The 17,309-nt window shown below is 43.1% G+C and overlaps 1 protein-coding gene across 5 annotated transcripts in view; it reads right to left on the bottom strand.

Moving 5' to 3' along the window:
* Bbs9 (Bardet-Biedl syndrome 9) overlaps window positions 1-17,309 on the bottom strand; it is a 379,885-nt gene that overhangs the window by 279,439 nt on the left and 83,137 nt on the right. For all 5 annotated transcript variants that reach the window (XM_060371023.1, XM_060371015.1, XM_060371029.1 and 2 more), the window contains exon 6: window positions 6,339-6,513. In XM_060371023.1, coding sequence (XP_060227006.1) covers window positions 6,339-6,513 — 175 coding nt within the window. The remainder of the gene's footprint in view (window positions 1-6,338; window positions 6,514-17,309) is intronic.

Below are 17,309 nucleotides of genomic sequence, written 5' to 3'. Positions count from 1 at the left end.
AACAGCAAGCAGAGACACAACCAACATGGACTCCTATTTCTAATGTGACTCGCTCTATTTCCACGATCACACAAGTATTCTTATCATGCTAAGGAAAATCATTTTCATTTAAAAAAAATGCCAAGAACAAAACAGAAGCTTTCCGAATATACATGTTTTATTTTCGCATAAAGCACATGTGAAATATCTACTGCCATCAAGGGAGCAAGCAGGAACTTCAAAGATACCTGCCACCAAGGAGCTGTGAGCCCAGCCAAGAACAAAACCCACGGAGATGAAAGAAGGAAGAGCCTAATGGGCGTCCTTGGACGACAACTGACTGAGGAAGAAGCAGGAGGCAGCAGAAAGGCAGGGAAGGAAGCAAGAGATGTCAGACACTGGTGACAGCTAGACAGACAGGCAAGAAGACAGCCTTTCCTTCGGCCGGAGCCTCAGCCTGGTGAGCCATATTAACAAACTCCGCCAATGCATCTTTTGAGGTGTTTGGCCTTAATGTAAACACATTATGTATATTTCTGCTGATAAACATTCAAATATTTTTAAAACCTTAAAGAAAAGGATATTTTACGTATTTATTCAAATTTTTTGGTTAGCATACAAAGAAATTGGTTTCATAGGACATCTTCATTTGCTATTAGACTTTGTTCCCGTCTGGCTGCCGTCCAGGCCCCCCGTCCTCCCGGAGGCCTCTCCCATCGCCACCTGGCTCCTTTTCTTCCTCAGTGAGCTTCCACATCTGCTCTCTTATTCCACATATTCCGAAGCAGATGTGTCTTTTTGTGTCTCTGTTTCCCACCTCCCTTGAGATATCTTCCTCCCTCTCTAATTTTCTCACCTACAAGTACACATTTCTAAGTTCACACGTACAGAAACACATTTTTTTAGATCTAGGTTCCATACATGAGACAAATGCGCGTTACTGTCTTTCAGCGCTTGGTTGATGTTCCTTAGCACAGTCCCCGCCGTGAAGATTTTCTTGCGAATATCTGACTTCATTTTTACTGATGGCTGTATAACATGCTGTTGGGCATGTAACTCATCTTTATGTGTTCCCTGCTAGCGGACGTCTAGTCTGGCTCTGTCTTGACTGCTAGGAATGGGGCAGCTATAAACACGCATGGGCCAGTATCTCTGTGCTGTGTCGACTCAGGGGTCCTCGGGGCGTAGACCTAAGAGTTATGCGGCTGGATCACATGGTAGTTTCCTTTTCTTTTTTTTAAGGAATTCCCATAATAATTTCCATAGTGACTGTACAAGTCTACACTGTCACCAGGCCTGAATATGAGCCCCTCTTTTCCTACCTCTCCACCAGCATCTGTTCTCATTTATTTTCTTGATGACGGTCATCGTAGGGCTAGACGGACTCTGAAGGTATAGACTGACGACCCTTTAAGTACTTAAAGCCCTCTATTTATCTAGGAGTGGCTGCAAGAGTCATTAGGGTACAGCAAAGGAATGGAAGTAAACAAGAGGCTGATACACTTTCTCTGGGGGCTTCCTCCACACAGCTCCGAGCCTTGCCAGCGTCCCATGAGAAGCTCGGCAGTAGCCTGTGTCACAGCACACGGCAGTAGCGGCTGACTGGAAGCCTGCCGCACCTGCCTGAGCACTGCCTGAAGTCAAGAGGCAGGCCTTATTTGCGTGTCTAGTGCCTTTTACAATGTGTGGGACAGAGAAAGTCCTTGAGAAATGATTTTTTTTCTAGAAAATATAAAAGGGATACCTTAAAACTGCTCTCCAAATTCGAAAGTCCACAACCACAGAGGTAAAAGAGGCTGGATTGTAAAGAGCACACATTTCATTAAGGTTGTCCTTGGAATCCATAAAGAATTAGTTCCAGGACATTGACACTCCCACAGTCACCACAATGCCAATGCTCAAGTATGTTATAAAAAGTAGCACAGTATTTAGAGCATAGATTATGAATGTTCCCTTATAGACTTTTTTTTCCTCAACACTGAGGATGGAGTACAGGTGAATACCTGCCCCACGGAGCTTGTCTTAAATGAGAATGAAAAACCATGTGGGGGAGGGGTGCTTGTGTGCATACATACTTGTGTGCACACGCATCTGGAAACCAAGGGTTCATGTCAAGTGCCTCCTCGAGTGCTCTCGCCTTACTTTTGAGATAGAGTTCCTCACTGAACCTGAAACTCACCAGTTCAGACACAGTCTCTGGCCAACGAAAGGCCAAACTCCCCCTGCCTTGTGGCTTCCCATCAGTAGGAACACACTGTCACCGTCTGCTGCTCACACTGGTTATCTGAACACAGGTCCTCAAGCTTGGGCAGCAAGCATCTCGCCCGCTGAGCTAGCCCCCAGCCGCTGCCTCACAGGCACTTTAATCTGTCCCTAGACTGCTTAAATCAATGGAAAGGCTATGGAGACAGAAGGTCTGTGAAGTGTAATGTGCGGGAAATAACAGCAAGAGGGAAAGGTCTGTTCTGCTTAAAACAGAGTTTTTCAAACATCTTCAGTGTGGGATTGGTTGAATGTGTGACTGTGGAACCTGTTCATGCAGAGGACCAACGGCATAAGAAAACTGAGATTCTTTTTAAGAGAAAGTGGGCTTCGTGATGGAATTTAGAAGGACAGCTAAGCCAGGCAGTGTCACACACCTAAAATCTCAGCACTCAGGAGGCAGAGGCAGAGGCAGAGAGTCGTTGGAACCTGGGAATGTGGGACCAGCCTGGGCAACAATAGGAGCCACCATCTGCCAAAAAGAGTGCTTAATAAAAAAGGAGATTTTATATATATATATATATATATATATATATATATATATATATATGTGTGTGTGTGTGTGTGTGTGTGTGTGTGTGTGTGTGTGTGTGTATACATATATGTAATATGAAATGGCCTTCAAACACTAAGTTAGAATTTGGAGAATAAGAACATAAACTGAAGTGAAAAGTAAAGGCCTTCCAATGGGAAGGGCCAAGCAAGAAAATTAAAGTATATGGCACAAATTCTTTCAGTTGTTTTGCTTTTGGGGGTTAGAGATTTTTGTTTGCTTTTCAGTTAGCACATAAAGTAAGGTCTTTTATCACTACATTTTCACATATGCTTTGTTTTGATTGCTCTTCCTCCCCAACCCCTTTCCCACCCACCCCAGCCCCTCCCTCCCCCACACACCCTCCCAGTAGTCCCTTCCCACCTCTCAGCCCCATGTATTTTATTACTGTCTACCTCCATTCTTCACCAAAACCTCTTTCCCCATCTCATGGGCCACTTTGTAGCTGAGTAAGGAATTCTGACAGGAAGAGAAAACAAAAGACACATGATCAGGAGGGCAGAAACACCAAAACCCTTTGCCTCAACACAGGACAAACAATTCTCTCACAAAAGTTAAATAGGGAACTGGCAAGATGGCTCGGTAAAGGCACTTGCTGGCAAGCCTGACACCGTGATTCAATCCCCGGGTCCCACATGTTGGGAAGAATGAACCAGAGCCTACGAGTTGTCCTCTGGCCTACACACACACACACACCATAGCACACACGTGCACACAACACCTACACAATAAAAAATAAATAAATGGATCTTTAAAAAAAAAACCTAACAGGTCACACACAGACAAAATACACATATACATACATATGTACATACATACATACATAAATACATACGTAATGTAAGAAAACAAGCCTGGCTTGATGGTACCTGTCTGTAATCCTAAATTGGAGGCTGGGACAGAAGAATTACAACTTCACCAAGCCTTGAGCTAGAGAGCCAGATCTTGTCTCAAAGGGAAGACAGACAGACAGACAGACAGAAAGAAAGAAGGAAGGAAGGAAAGAAGGAAGGAAGGAAGGAAGGAAGGAAGGAAGGAAGGAAGGAAGGAAAGAGAGAGAAAGAAAGAGAGAGAAAGAAAGAAAAAAGAAAGAAAAGATAGGAAGAAAGAAAGAAAAGATAGAAAGAAAGAGAGAGAGAAAGAGAAAGAAAGAAAGAAAGAAAGAAAGAAAGAAAGAAAGAAAGAAAGAAAGAAAGAAAGAAGAACACTCAATTCTAAATTAAAGTCCCTTGCAGTTGATATTTACAGTGATGAGCTGTGTCTTATCCCTGAGTGTAGGGACTGGGGTAGGCACATGTACATGCATTAATAACAAGCTGGCCAGAAGATTCTACACCCACTGAAGCTTGAGGCCAAAGCCCATAAATGCGCCTATCTGAATATAATTAACTTTAAAGTAGTTAACTAGCAATATCAAAACGAAGGTGAATTATGTCTTAAAAGCCCATTCTATTAGCCAATTACACTCTATTAACTGACTATAGATCGACTTAATGAAGCCTCAAGAAAAGGAACCAGAAGTTTTTCATGCGTTTCCCCTTCCTAAGTGTCCCTGGTGACTATCATTTAATTCAATCTATTAAACTTGAAAGCATGCATACATATATCACAGAACTTAATGTTTTAAATCACCCCATTATCTTGTGCATTTTTACCATTATAAATGAACCTCATAATGGGTAAAGTGTAGGGTGGTTTTTTTGTTTTTGTTTTTGTTTTTTTTTTTTACCCTAAATGGAAATGAGTTAAATAGATCTTGCTGGAGAACTATCAGCGTTGAAATGAGACTTCTGTGACACTAAACTCACATGTTAAGGAAATGCACCTGTTGCCTCCTCAGAGGATCACTCCAATCAAACTCTCACACATGCATGCGCGCACGCACGAATGCATACATGCATGCATATGCTCACACACGTGCACCTGCCTAAGAGTCAGCAATTGCACATTCAAATTTGGGCATTGTGCCCCTTGAGCAGCGCTGCTTGGCGGGAGGTGAGTCACAGAACAAGGTGAAAAGCAGATCCCCGAAGAACCGCCTAAGTTTTGGCAGTCCTAGGTAAACTACACAGACAATTTCTCAGACAAAATATATTTATTTCCAGAGGCGACACCACAGTTCATTTCCTCTGGCAAGAGTCAAAGGAGCCGCAGGAAGGGCGTTGCGGGATGAGCTGCCGCTTCCAGCAGCTCTGCTTAGTCACAAGCATCTGCCTGTTTCCAGCACAGAGAACTGCGCTGTGGACAAGAGTCTGCCACTTGCGAGGGGAAATGCCTGAGGGACTCAACACACGGCGCTGACACGAACGCACCATCTCCGGGGCCACTGCCCTTGAGATTTGTATTCTTCTTCCCACAGTGGGAAGCATCGTGTGGGCAAAACCCAACCCAGAATGATACGATGTGTCAAGTTTTAAATGTTGCCATCACAAAGACAGTCATGACGGGTGCAGAGCCAGCTCTGCAGCGAAGGACAAACTCAGGCTGGTGCCCGGGCTCCATCTCCCGTAGCCCACAACCACGTAACTCCAGTTCCAGGGCACCTCCTCTGGCCTCGATGGCACCTTCACACATGTGATACACATAAATCCACAGAGGCACATACAAGCACACAAATAAACAATAAATCTTTTTGTTTTTCTTAAGGAGCTGAAGATATTTGAAACCAACCCTATTTCTGTTCCCAGATCAAATTTCTAATTCTTTTCCGATTCTCTCTACCAACAATAATTTTTATGGCTATTTCCCTGACAGAAAAGAAAAAAAGAAATTCTCTCAAACATAACTCAGGAAGATCTATAAGAGTTTCTAGCAAAGTACACTTCTGTTCAAAGGCTCACTTCCACGCCTTATCTACAATGATCTGTTCCTCTGTAAAAATCACTAGCATTCACTGCAATAATTGCATCTGTTCCCAGATAACTTACAAATGCCATGTGCATTTGTTGTTATTATAAAACCATTTCACACATGCAACTTTAGATGTGGTTTTTTTCACTCATTGTCTCTGTCCATTGTTGCTGACGATGATTTTTGTTGTTTGTTTTTTTAAACAAGTTCTCACTATGTAGATGAGGGTGGCCTCAAACTCACAGATATCCACCTGCCTCTGCTTCCTGAGTGCTGAGATTAAAGACATGGACCACCACAGGCAGCCATTTAATTCTCATTATATCAGGAGCAGTTGTATTCATATTGAGCATCTCTGCTGGCAGTGAGTTGAAACACATTTAATCTTTAAAACAAACTAGTCAACACTAGCATTACTATCTCCTGAAGATGCTGACCATCAGGCAGTGGAAAAGAGCAAACTCAGAATTCCAACCAAGAGCTGCCTCCTCCGGACTTCATGGAACCAGTGCACTACACGGCCTTCCGAATACTTTCCATACATCAGTGACCTGCTCTAAATCACACCAATTACATTTTACCAAAGAAGCCAGTAACCTCTTCATTTGTAATATTCAAGGTCTTCCAGGAAGATAATTAATGAGCAGCAAACAGTCACAATAATGGTGATTCCAAAGGTAACGCGCAGACTCACTTGTAACTCTCCACTTGTCTGCAGGAGGAGACGGTAATGAAGGAATCCGTACGGGGACTGTAAGCCAGAGGGCCAGGCAGAAGAGAACCGGGGAGGAACCTCCCAAAAGCGTAGCTCTCCTGCTCAAACACCATCAGCATCCCATCCATGGACTGGATACAGATCAGATCTCGACCTAAAGAAGAATTAGAATAAACTAGACACCTTAGTTTTTATAAATTTTAAGGGTTAGCAATCAGTACCCTGCTCAAATGCATCACACTTAACTTTCACCCTACAAAGCAACCTCAAGGTAGTTTCAATTTTAGATCACAAGCCAGTGAAATTATCAGGTTGTGAATATCAATACATATACACAGCTGGTGCGGTGTTGCATGCCTGTGATCCCAGAACTCAGGGAGGCAGAGGCAGGCGGATCTCTGTGAGTTCGAGACCGGCCTGGTCTACAAAGTAAGTCTAGAACAGCCGAGGAAACACAGAGAAACCCTGTCTCAAAAAAAATCAAAAAACAAACAAAAAATACATATGCACACATCCCAATTCCTATATCCACAACATGTTTATACTTTCATTGTCTATTCAAATCATATTCATTAAGTGTGCATACTTTTAACAACATTTCTTTTTATACATTAAATGCCCAAATCTCCAATTTTAAAATAATTTCTAAGAACAATCATGATTCCAAGATACTGTTTTTCTCAAATTCTGACACACAGCAAAGCAGTTCTCCAGGGAACCACTTCTCATTGTCAGATCACTATCTAATGCTTTCATGTGGCTTAGACATCACACATGGAACATGGAGGAGGGGCTAGGACACTGGCCTTGACAATGACTTTAAGAAACTATGCCAAAAACATAAGCAACAAAAACAAAATAAACAAACAGACAAGAGGCAATAAACAAACAGACAAGAGGCAAAATAAACAAACAGACAAGAGGCAATGTCAAACTAAAAAGCTCTCACTAGTAAAAGAAATGTAAAACATGAAGGCGCCACAGAGGTTGAGGAAGGGCACTTGCAAACCATGAAGGACCTAAGGGCTTGATTTCCAAACCGCACAAGGAACACATGACTCAATACTAAAAATTAAAGTTTTTTTTTTAAGTCAAAGGACCTGAAAAGGTACTTTTCCTCAGGGCAGAGACAAATGACTGACACACTTATGAAAAGATGTATCCTAGTCATCAGGAAATGCAACTCAAAACATCGACCACACATGTCTGGGGGGGAAAGAAGAAAGGTAGATAACCTAAAGACACCATGCTAAGGCCATCACAGAGGACAAAACAGGATCTCATGTCTGTGGTAAGTTTCACAAGTCAAATTCATAGAACCAGGGTTGAAGCAGTTACCAGGAGTGAGGGACGGGGCAGAAACAAGGAGAGATTAGCCAGCAGAAAAAACTTGCAGTTGTAAACTGGTAAGTTCTAGGGACCCAATATATGATAGCAAAGAGACTGAAGAGACAATGGCCATGCCTTACATATGTGGATCTGCTGAGAATCAATCTTATGTGTTCTCACCCCCCCTAAAAAAAAAAAAAAAAAAAAACTGACACAAGGAAGGGTCACTGTGGGTGATAAATACATTAATTAGCTTATTGTGGTAATTATTTCACAGTATATACACAGTCATATATACATAAAACATTACCCTATGTGCCTTAAATACACAGTTTTTGTTTGTCACTTATACCTCAGTGACGCTGAGGTATAAAAAGATTTCCAAAGTAAGAAATAAGATGTCAAAGATCCTAACGAGCATAGCATGAACAAACTATACAATGAATTACATAACATCATTCTGAGGGTTTTCATTGGCTGCTGCGCCAACTCAGGAGGACAAGGTAGAATCGTTGAAAGGAGTGAAGATAGTGCCAGCACAGTGTCTAAGGCACCAACAAAAAGCAGGACACCACAAACCACAGAGGACACACAAAAGCCAGGCACTCTGGTCAAACACACAACCCCGTGGCTTAGGCAGCTGAAGCAGAAGGATTGCCATGTGTTCACGGCCAGCTTAGTCTATATGGTGAGCCTAGGTCAGCCAAGATGTGAGACAAAGCCCTCTTTTTAAAAATATATATATAATAAAATAAAAAAGTATTGATAGATGTCAGTCGCACGTGCCACAGTTGAGAGAGAAGCTCACCAAGATGCTAAGTCTTCATTTCCCAAAAAAGTAGAGGGGTTCAGCCTCTTCATGAAAGACTGACACCCAGATAGCTCACTCCAGTTATTTTATTCAAACATTATACACTGAAGCCGGAAAAGGTTCAAATTACCAAAGTTGTCTTGCTCTTGCTGTCTGCAAGTGTTATGTTGTCAGGCAATTTAACTGCCCTGTCCTCAGGGGCCTTTGGCGTCCTGACAAGGTCTTGGGTCACCATCCGTGTCCTATGTCATCACCTGCCGCTGGTGCTCTGAATATAACCTACCTGCGACCCAGCCATTTTCTCTTCCTCTCTTCCCCCTCTCTCTCCTCCTCTCTCTGCCTGTCTCTCTGTCCTTCTGATTATCTCTCTGTCTCCCTCCCCACCCTCTATTCTCTCTCTTCTAAGCTCTCTCACTGCCTCTCTCTCGACTTTCCCATAGCAAACTTCCATGTACCACAACCTGTTGCACAATGTGTAATTCATATCATAACATTCGGTGCCGTGATGGGCAGGCAATTCCATGGGTTTCACTCTGGAATCCCATTCTCTTGCCTGCCCACAAACGCGTACCAATCTTTCTTTCTCTCCTGCTGCTTTCAATCCTCCGCCACTGTAATCTCCGCTGCTCACAATCTCTGGATGGTATTGCTCACTGGGATGGCTCAATGATGCCTGCTAGGTAAGCAATCACCTGCCTCATGCTGCTCAGCTTTGGGCCCCTGCTGCACACCCCCGTACCCTCCCACAGCACGCACCCGTGTGCAGATGGTTTTTAAATTGTCCTGGGCCATGCAGTCATGTCATTCACAGACAGTTTTGAACCACCACTGCCACATGCCCTATGGTCACTGCCAGGCAGACAGCATGCTGGGGAGCCCACGGTCTCAAGACCCCGAATCATGCAGCACTGCCCCAACTGAGCACAACACAGGATGGGGCATCCATGTTGATTTGAGCGGATAAAGAGGATGGAGCCATGCCATTTTCACTAAGGGCAATCAAGGGCAGTCACATGATTGTCAGCCATCTTGGTTATAACAAAGCGTGGCTCTCAGCTGCCAACTGCTTTCACTACCTCGTTTCTGTCCCACTGTTCTCAGAGCTCCAAAACTGCAGTCTCTTGTAGGCCCTGAAAGGCCACTGCCCCCCTTACCTCTACTATAAAGCTGCCTATCTGCCTCTATCCTTTCCAGCAGAGGAGATTCCCTCTACTAGAACAAGGCCTTACTGCTGCTAAAGCCCTGGTACCAGGCACCGAGTTTCTCAGGCTTAGCCAGGGTAAGGCCTTGACCTGCTGTGCTAGTTAACTGACAAAGAGCTAGTGGCATGGTCCATGCTCAGTCCCACCCCAGTCTTGGGGACACTCATGACCACAGGCTGCTGGGACATTTCTTCTTCCTTTCTCATTCCCAAGGATGGCTCGTTCATGTTCTCTCCCTCTGACAAACCTCCAGCCTCTCCACCCAAAATCCGGCCTAACAAGCTTTATTATTCAGTAACACTGAGTGATCACTGAAAAGCAATTTCCCTATTTCTCTTTCTCAAAGTCCTGTTTCTCTCTGCCTGCTCTTGCACTTGGCCGATGGCCCCTACTCCCACTCCCACAGCTGGCCTGCAGGAGCCCAAACACGATTTCTCAGCCTGACCTCATTCAAAGACAAAAATCGCCATACCACATCTCCAAACTCTCACAGACAACTGATCCCCAGGTATCTAAACCCTGCTCTACCCTCCCAAAATCTCTCATCTCTAAAGCCTGACTCTTCTCTCTAAAACTGTACTTTCCAACTAAAATTTGAAGAAAAAAAAATCCTCTCTCATTTCTTTTTCGGCTCTCAAGAGAAAAAAAGAACTTAAGATTTTAAACTGTTAACTCATATATAAGACGTTATAATTTCCTTATTGGATATGATGTTTAAAACCTAAGTCCAACCTCTGTCATGAGAGGCTTCGGAGGCCTTCTCAGTCCTCTTCATATGCAGGAGACCAGGCCTTAAGCCTTACTCCTAGAGCTGCTACTGTCAGGTCTAGACACAGTCTACTTTGTTACCAGACTCAAGAAGCAGGTCTCAGATGTAACCTTTTACCATTCCTTTAGCTGAAGGACAGTTGCTGCTCCCAACAATTTCACTTGTGTCCCATGATAAATAACTGGATGGATACAAGGCCTAAGAATACAAAAGTTTAAGTTAAGGTGATTTAAAGTATCCTAAATAGATTTTTTTAAAGCTTCATCTTTCTTCCTGTTGCTATGCTACTGTTGTATTAACTGTCCAGAGCTTTGACATTTATCACTAGCACTCTGATTTATTAATCTAGCTCTGGTTAAAAAAAAAAAAATCCTCTATATGATGCACTATCATGGTTCCAAGCTCAAGATTTTAAATTTCCTTTTGTTTGTCTTTTAAGTATAGACTTAAAAGTTGTTTCTCATTGTGTTAGACTTATATCCATCCAGTCTTCTGGATAGAGAGGAAAAATCCGGGGCTGGAGAGATGGCTCAGTGGTTAAGAGCACTGTCTGCTCTCCTAAAGGACCTGGGTTCAATTCCTAGTACCTACATGGCAGCTCACAACTGTCTGTGATGCCAGTTTTAATGGATCTGACACGTTCAAGCTAATGCACATAAAATTAAATAAATTATAAAAAAAAAAAGAAAGAAGAAACACCTCTTTCATGGTGTGTAATCATACTAAAAATCAAGCTCAAGTGATCTTCTGCCCCTTCTACTTCACAGAAGGCTTCTGCCTTCCTAGAGCTCACCTTAAAGAGTGTTTAGGCTGTTAACACAGTAATGCTTTACCGCCCTTTTCTACAGTGTGTATTTCACTACAGAACAGCGGTGACACTAACATGTTTAAAGCATATCTTCTTTGTAAACTTAAAAAGGATTCTCACAAACTACAGGAAATCTACCTGAATCCACCTCTCAGGTCAAATGGAATCCAGGTAAGTACTGCCAATCAACAACCTAAGTTTCCCACCTACTGCCTCTCTCAGTGGGTGGGATTCCTCCCCATCTTCCCTGGTTTTGGAACTCCCCTTTTCTGGCTACTGATTGCTACTTTCTTTTGTTGTTGTTGTTTTGTTTTACTTTTTGATTAAATTTTTATTTTTATATTAATTACAGTTTATTCACTTTGTGTCCCAGCTGTAGCCCCCTCCTTCATTCCCTCTCATTCCCTCCCTCATCTCCTCCCATGCCCCTCTACAAATCCACTGATAGGGGAGGTCCTCCTCCCCTTAAAGACATGATAAAACCGTAGCTTATCAGGTCTCATCAAAACTGGCTGCATTGTCCTCCTCTGTGGCCTGACAAGGCTGCTCGCCCATGGGGTGGGGAGCGGTCAAAGAGCCAGCCACTGAGTTCATGTCAGAGACAGTCCCTGTTCCCCTTACTAGGGAACCCACTTGAATACTAAGATGCCATGGGCTACATCTGAGCAGGGGTTCTAGGTTATATCCATGAATGGTCCTTGGTTGGAGTATCAGTCTCAGAAAAGACCCCTGGGCTCAGATATTTTGCTTCTGTTGCTCTCCTTGTGGATCTCCTGTTCTCTCCAGGTCTTACTATCTCCCCCCTTTTTCCCAATATTCCCTGCACGCTGCCCAAAGTTTTGTTATGAGTCTCAGTAGCTGTTTTGATACACTGCTGGGTAGAGTGTTTTAGAGGCCCTTTGTGGTAGGCTGTTTCCTATTTTCTCCTGCTTCCAATGTCTGTCCCGATTGCCTTTCTTAGTGAGAATTGATCATCTTACCCAGGGTCCTCCTTCTAGCTCAGCTTTTTTGGGTGCACAGATTTTTGTAGGTATATCCTATATTATATGTCTAGTATCCACTTATAAGTTATTATACACCATGTGTGTCTTTTTGTTTCTGGGATACCTAATTCAGAATGATCTTTTCTAGTTCCTACCATTTGCCTGCAAATTTCATGATTTCCTTGTTTTTAACTGCTGAGTAGTATTCCATTGTGTAAATATACCACAATTTCTGTATCCATTCCCCATTGAGGGAGATCTAGGTTGTTTCCAGGTTCTGTCAATTATGAATAAAGCTGCTATGAACATGGTTAAACAAATCACTGTCCTCAGAACAAAACAACAGTGTACAGACTGGGAAAGGATCTTCACTAACCCTATATCTGACAGAGGGCTAATATACAGAATATATAAAGAACGAAAGAAGTTAAAAAGCAATAAATCAAGTAATCCGATTAAAAAAGGGGGTATGGAGCTAAACAGAGAATTCTCTGCAGAGGAATATCGAACGGCAGAGAAACACTTAGAGATGCTCAACGTCCTTAGCCATCAGAGAAATGCAAATCAAAATGACCCTAAGATTTCACCTTACACCCATCAGAATGGCTAAGATCAAAAACTCAAGTGACAACACATGCTGGAGAGGATGTGGAGAAAGGGGAACCCTCCTCCCTTGCTGGTGGGAATGTAAACTTGTACAACCCACTTTGGAAATCAATCTGGCGCTTTCTCAAGACAATTAGGAATAGCGCTTCCTCAAGACCCAGCTATACCACTCCTAGGCATATATCCAAAATCCGATTGCTACTTTCATGCATCCAGCAATGGCTTTCCTTCTGGTTGGTGTAAACGCTTCCTGCCATTCTTAACAACCTACATCCAAACCCTTCATCTAGGACCTTCTCTCCTTTGGGTGAGATTTTTTTCCTCTACCAGCATGGTTTCGTCTCCTGCTGAAAATCCTACTACTAGGTAAACCATGTTTGTACTGGGCAACTGTGCACTAGGTTCCTGGCCAAAGCTGAGGAGCTGCTGGAGCAGATTGTATACCAATCTACTCAAGTCAAACCTTGCCCTTGGGACGCCTCGGACAGGTCACTGACTTCTACCTCCCCAATGGGAATAGTCCATTTGCCTGTCCATCCAGGTTCCCCTCTGAGATGCCTTCTGGAGATCCCTATGCCCAGCACCGGCTTTAAGGGCTTTCAGGCTTACACGCCCCTGCAGCCAAACTTAGCCTCAATTTCCTTTAGATGACAGATTCAAAATGGAACCTTCTTCAATTACTGCCAGTGATCAGGTAAATGAAGGTTCCCTATGCTCAAGCTTTCTCTCTTCTTTGCTCCAAACCTTCCCTCTCTGCTTGCTCTCCCAAAAGTTTCAAATGTACACCTAAGAGAAATTTTCTCCATAACCTACTTAACTTTGTCTTCTACTCATATAATTATGTTCCAGTATCCTGTCAGATCCAGATGTTTCCTACATCCAAGACAGCACAAAAGCAGATACCCACAGGTGCTCCAGTCTAACCTCCCAGACTGTGCCAAGCTGGACCTGCACTTCCCCTCCAGACACAGATGTTCACACAGGTCCTGGACAGCAAATACAACAGCCTGTTCTTCCCAGACTTGGCCAACATTTCAGCCTTTTGGCCTCCCTACTACCGTCCCAGTGTCGGCAGGAAGTAGCCAAAGAGGATTGATTGCTTCACCCCTTATCCACTTATTATCAACAAAAGGCTGGAATGTTGTGCTTCAGACCCCAGACAAACAGCTCCAGGTTCTCCCAGAATTCCTCAGACCATATCTGCTGCAGGGCATGTCTGGCAAACCCCTGCCCTGTACCCTGAACTTGACAGAGAAGAGCCTTCCCCTTCGCTATATAATCTGGACATTTTAGTTCTTGCTCTCTCTCTCTCTCTCTCTCTCTCTCTCTCTCTCTCTCTCTCTGTGTGTGTGTGTGTGTGTGTGTATGTGTCTCTCTGTCTCTGTCTCTGTCTCTGTCTCTCTGTCTCTCTCTCCCTCTCTCCCTCCACTTTTGCATGGTGGCCAAGAGCTGCCTCCAGTGAACCTGTATTTAAACACTTTAGCTTGCCTTGCGTGAGAAGCAGTCCAACATTCTCATCCCACCTCGTCATTCCTCCCTAGTTCCTCATTTTTTAATTAAACAAAAAGGGAGGATAGGTATGTTGCCATGCAGGCAATTAAACTGGCCTGCCCTCAGGGGCCTTTAGGGCCCTGACAATGGCTTATGTCATCACATGCGTCCTATGTCATCACCTGCACCTGGCGCTCAGTATATAACCCACCTGCCACCCTGCTATCTTTTTCTTCCTTTCTTCTCTCTCTCCTCCTCTCTCTGCCACTCCCTCTGTCTGTCCCTCTGACTCTCTGTCTGTCTCCCTCCCCTCTCTGTATTCTTTCTCTTCTAAGCTCTTCCACTGTCTCTGTCTGACCTTTCCCATAATAAACTTCCATGTACTACAACCTGTGTAATTTATATCATAAAAGTGAGAGGTGACAACTCGCACAAATCTCAGTACTTTTTGAGCATGGCTAGCCATAACCAAAATTAAGAAGCCCAGGTTTGCCAGGAGTGTCTTAGGACCAAGGTCTGTGCAGCTGCAAGCTCTCACAGCACCAAGTGCAGATTCTCTAGAGAGACATTTCTTCAAGGTTCAAATGGTCTCAAAACAATTTCTCAGCCTCTAGAGAATAATGCAAACATAGCAAAGGCCCTGTTGAAACATTTCATTTAAAGCCAGACACAAAGGCTTTATTATACATTTCACTACAATTAAGTACAAAAAATAATTTTCAGAAAAAGGAAACTCTAAGCTCAGGATAAGGGCAATTCAGCTTATTTATTTCAAAAAGAAATTCCATATAATAAATTCAGAGATGCTACATGAATTTCATATAATGTGTTGTAGCCTCACTCTGGTGGCAGAATGCTAACTGCTCCCTCTCTGGCTATTCATTCATTTGGATGCCAATCATGGACTACCATCAGACGGGCAGCAATCCAAAGGAAAGCACACTTTCAGTCCTCTCTCAAAGACAGCACATAACTGATGTCAGGTGACTTTTCTGGGAGACAGTGCTGAAATATCTGTGATGACAGGGTGCAGGGGGCGCAACTTTAAATACTGCAAATCAGCCCATGGGAACTTTGGCCTACAGGTATGATGCTAACATCTCAGGAGCAACGCCCTAGCACACTAACATAAGGAAATAGGACTTGAAGAAAACCTGAACCCTGGAGAGAGCTAGCGCCTTTGGCCCCTGGGGACACAGCATAATGGTCTCACTCATTTCCTGAATCTCCAGGAGCATAGGATAAAACACTTAAACCGGTACATACAAGACAGCTCCCCATGGAGGCACAGAATCTAGGTTTAGGTCCAGCCCCACTAATCACTGTTTCACCCAGTCATCCTTAGCACTGTCTATAGCAACTAATTGTGCAGAGAAACTTAGACCCAGCAGTGGAAACTCCTCATCTCCTTCTCCATGATTATAGCTACCTGAAGTCACATAAGGTGTGCCTAAAGCTGCACAGCTTGTAATGTCCTGCACACCTCATATGATGCCTGGGTCTCCACTTTTCCTTATGGGAGCTTCTCTCCTTTGCACTTTTCTTGTCTGGTCTAGTGGAACCCTTTCTCTTTCTTTTAATGTTTTGAGGGAATGACCTCACTCTGAATTTTGAAATAGTTCCTGGCTTATGTAAACTACTTAGCAATGCCCATCACAGTTCAGGGACAGGTACACTTTACAGCAGAGGAGTAAAGCCCAAATCCCTCAATGAGCTGGAAGTAAGGAGAGGTGAGATGATCAAATCGGAGGCCACTTTGTTTTTTGAAAGGCAAAGTCCAGCTAGAAGACACTATCTGAAGTCCCATCTGGAGATAAGTCTCTGAATTCTGCAGGCAAGAAACCCCCATGAGTCATGGGAGCACATGAAGTTGACTCAGAATCAAATCATGTCTTCCCATAAGTCTCTCTTTTCGTTCAATCATCCTTTGTCAACGATCTCTCAGAAGCCCATCTGTACTTTCATCTTAAACAAGTTATCTATTAAAATAATCTTTTTATGTGTGTCTCTCACTAACCCTAAACTCAAGAACAGAAACCCTTTTATTCATCTGTGTAAAGTATAAAATGCCTGGCATGGAGGAGACACAGTAAGAAATGTCTTTTGGGGGGGAGTAAACTAACCAAAATAATTTATTCATCTGTACTTCAGATCAGCTGCAATTTCCCTCTACATATTTCATACACCTCATCTGAAGTATGTAAAAAATGCTTTAGTTATTACAATCTTGGCTACTCATATTTAGAAAAATGTAGAGATTAATCCAAAACATAACTCAAAAATAAATAGATCTTTCAAATCACTGCTTTGGAAACCTTTTGAGAACACATACCAGTGGCTCTGCTTACGAATAATGAGAACAGAAAGGATGGTCCATAAAAATGGTATGAGTGTTCTTGATCTGATAAAGCAGAACCAGCATAAAGTGACAAGATTCCAGGACAATTTTAATGATGTAAGACCGACCAAGCTGAAGCCCTGGCCACATAGTTAGCATTATATTTAAAGCTGGCTTATAAGGCTTGGAATAGTATTAGCAGAATAATAACAATATTAAATAACGCTGTCATTTATTACATAGCTACTAAAAGTTCCAACCTTGTGCTAAAGAATTAACCAACATGTTAGCTGTAATTTTCAACAACTCTAAAAAGTAGGCAATGCTCTCACTTTATACATCAAAATACTAAAACTCACAGAGCTTAATTAATTCACTTAATGTCAAAGGATTAGAAAGTGACAGAAATAGTATTCAAGTTGGGATCCATCTCTTTCTACTGAGCTACAGTGACTGCTGTGGAGGAAAGATTTATATCCACTTATCAGCATGCAAAGTATACATAATGCGGAATGAATCGAACACTACAGAAAATCAGAGAGAGCGCCGTTAGAGTGAGCTCTCTGAGAAAGGCGCCTTGGTGAGGGTGTCACCTCTTGAAAGTGTGAACAGA

This window comes from Meriones unguiculatus, chromosome 1, assembly GCF_030254825.1.
Source record: "Meriones unguiculatus strain TT.TT164.6M chromosome 1, Bangor_MerUng_6.1, whole genome shotgun sequence".
Lineage (NCBI taxonomy): Eukaryota > Metazoa > Chordata > Mammalia > Rodentia > Muridae > Meriones > Meriones unguiculatus.
The sequence above is the reverse complement of the archived record's forward strand: the minus strand, read 5'-3'. Positions and strand labels throughout refer to the sequence as shown.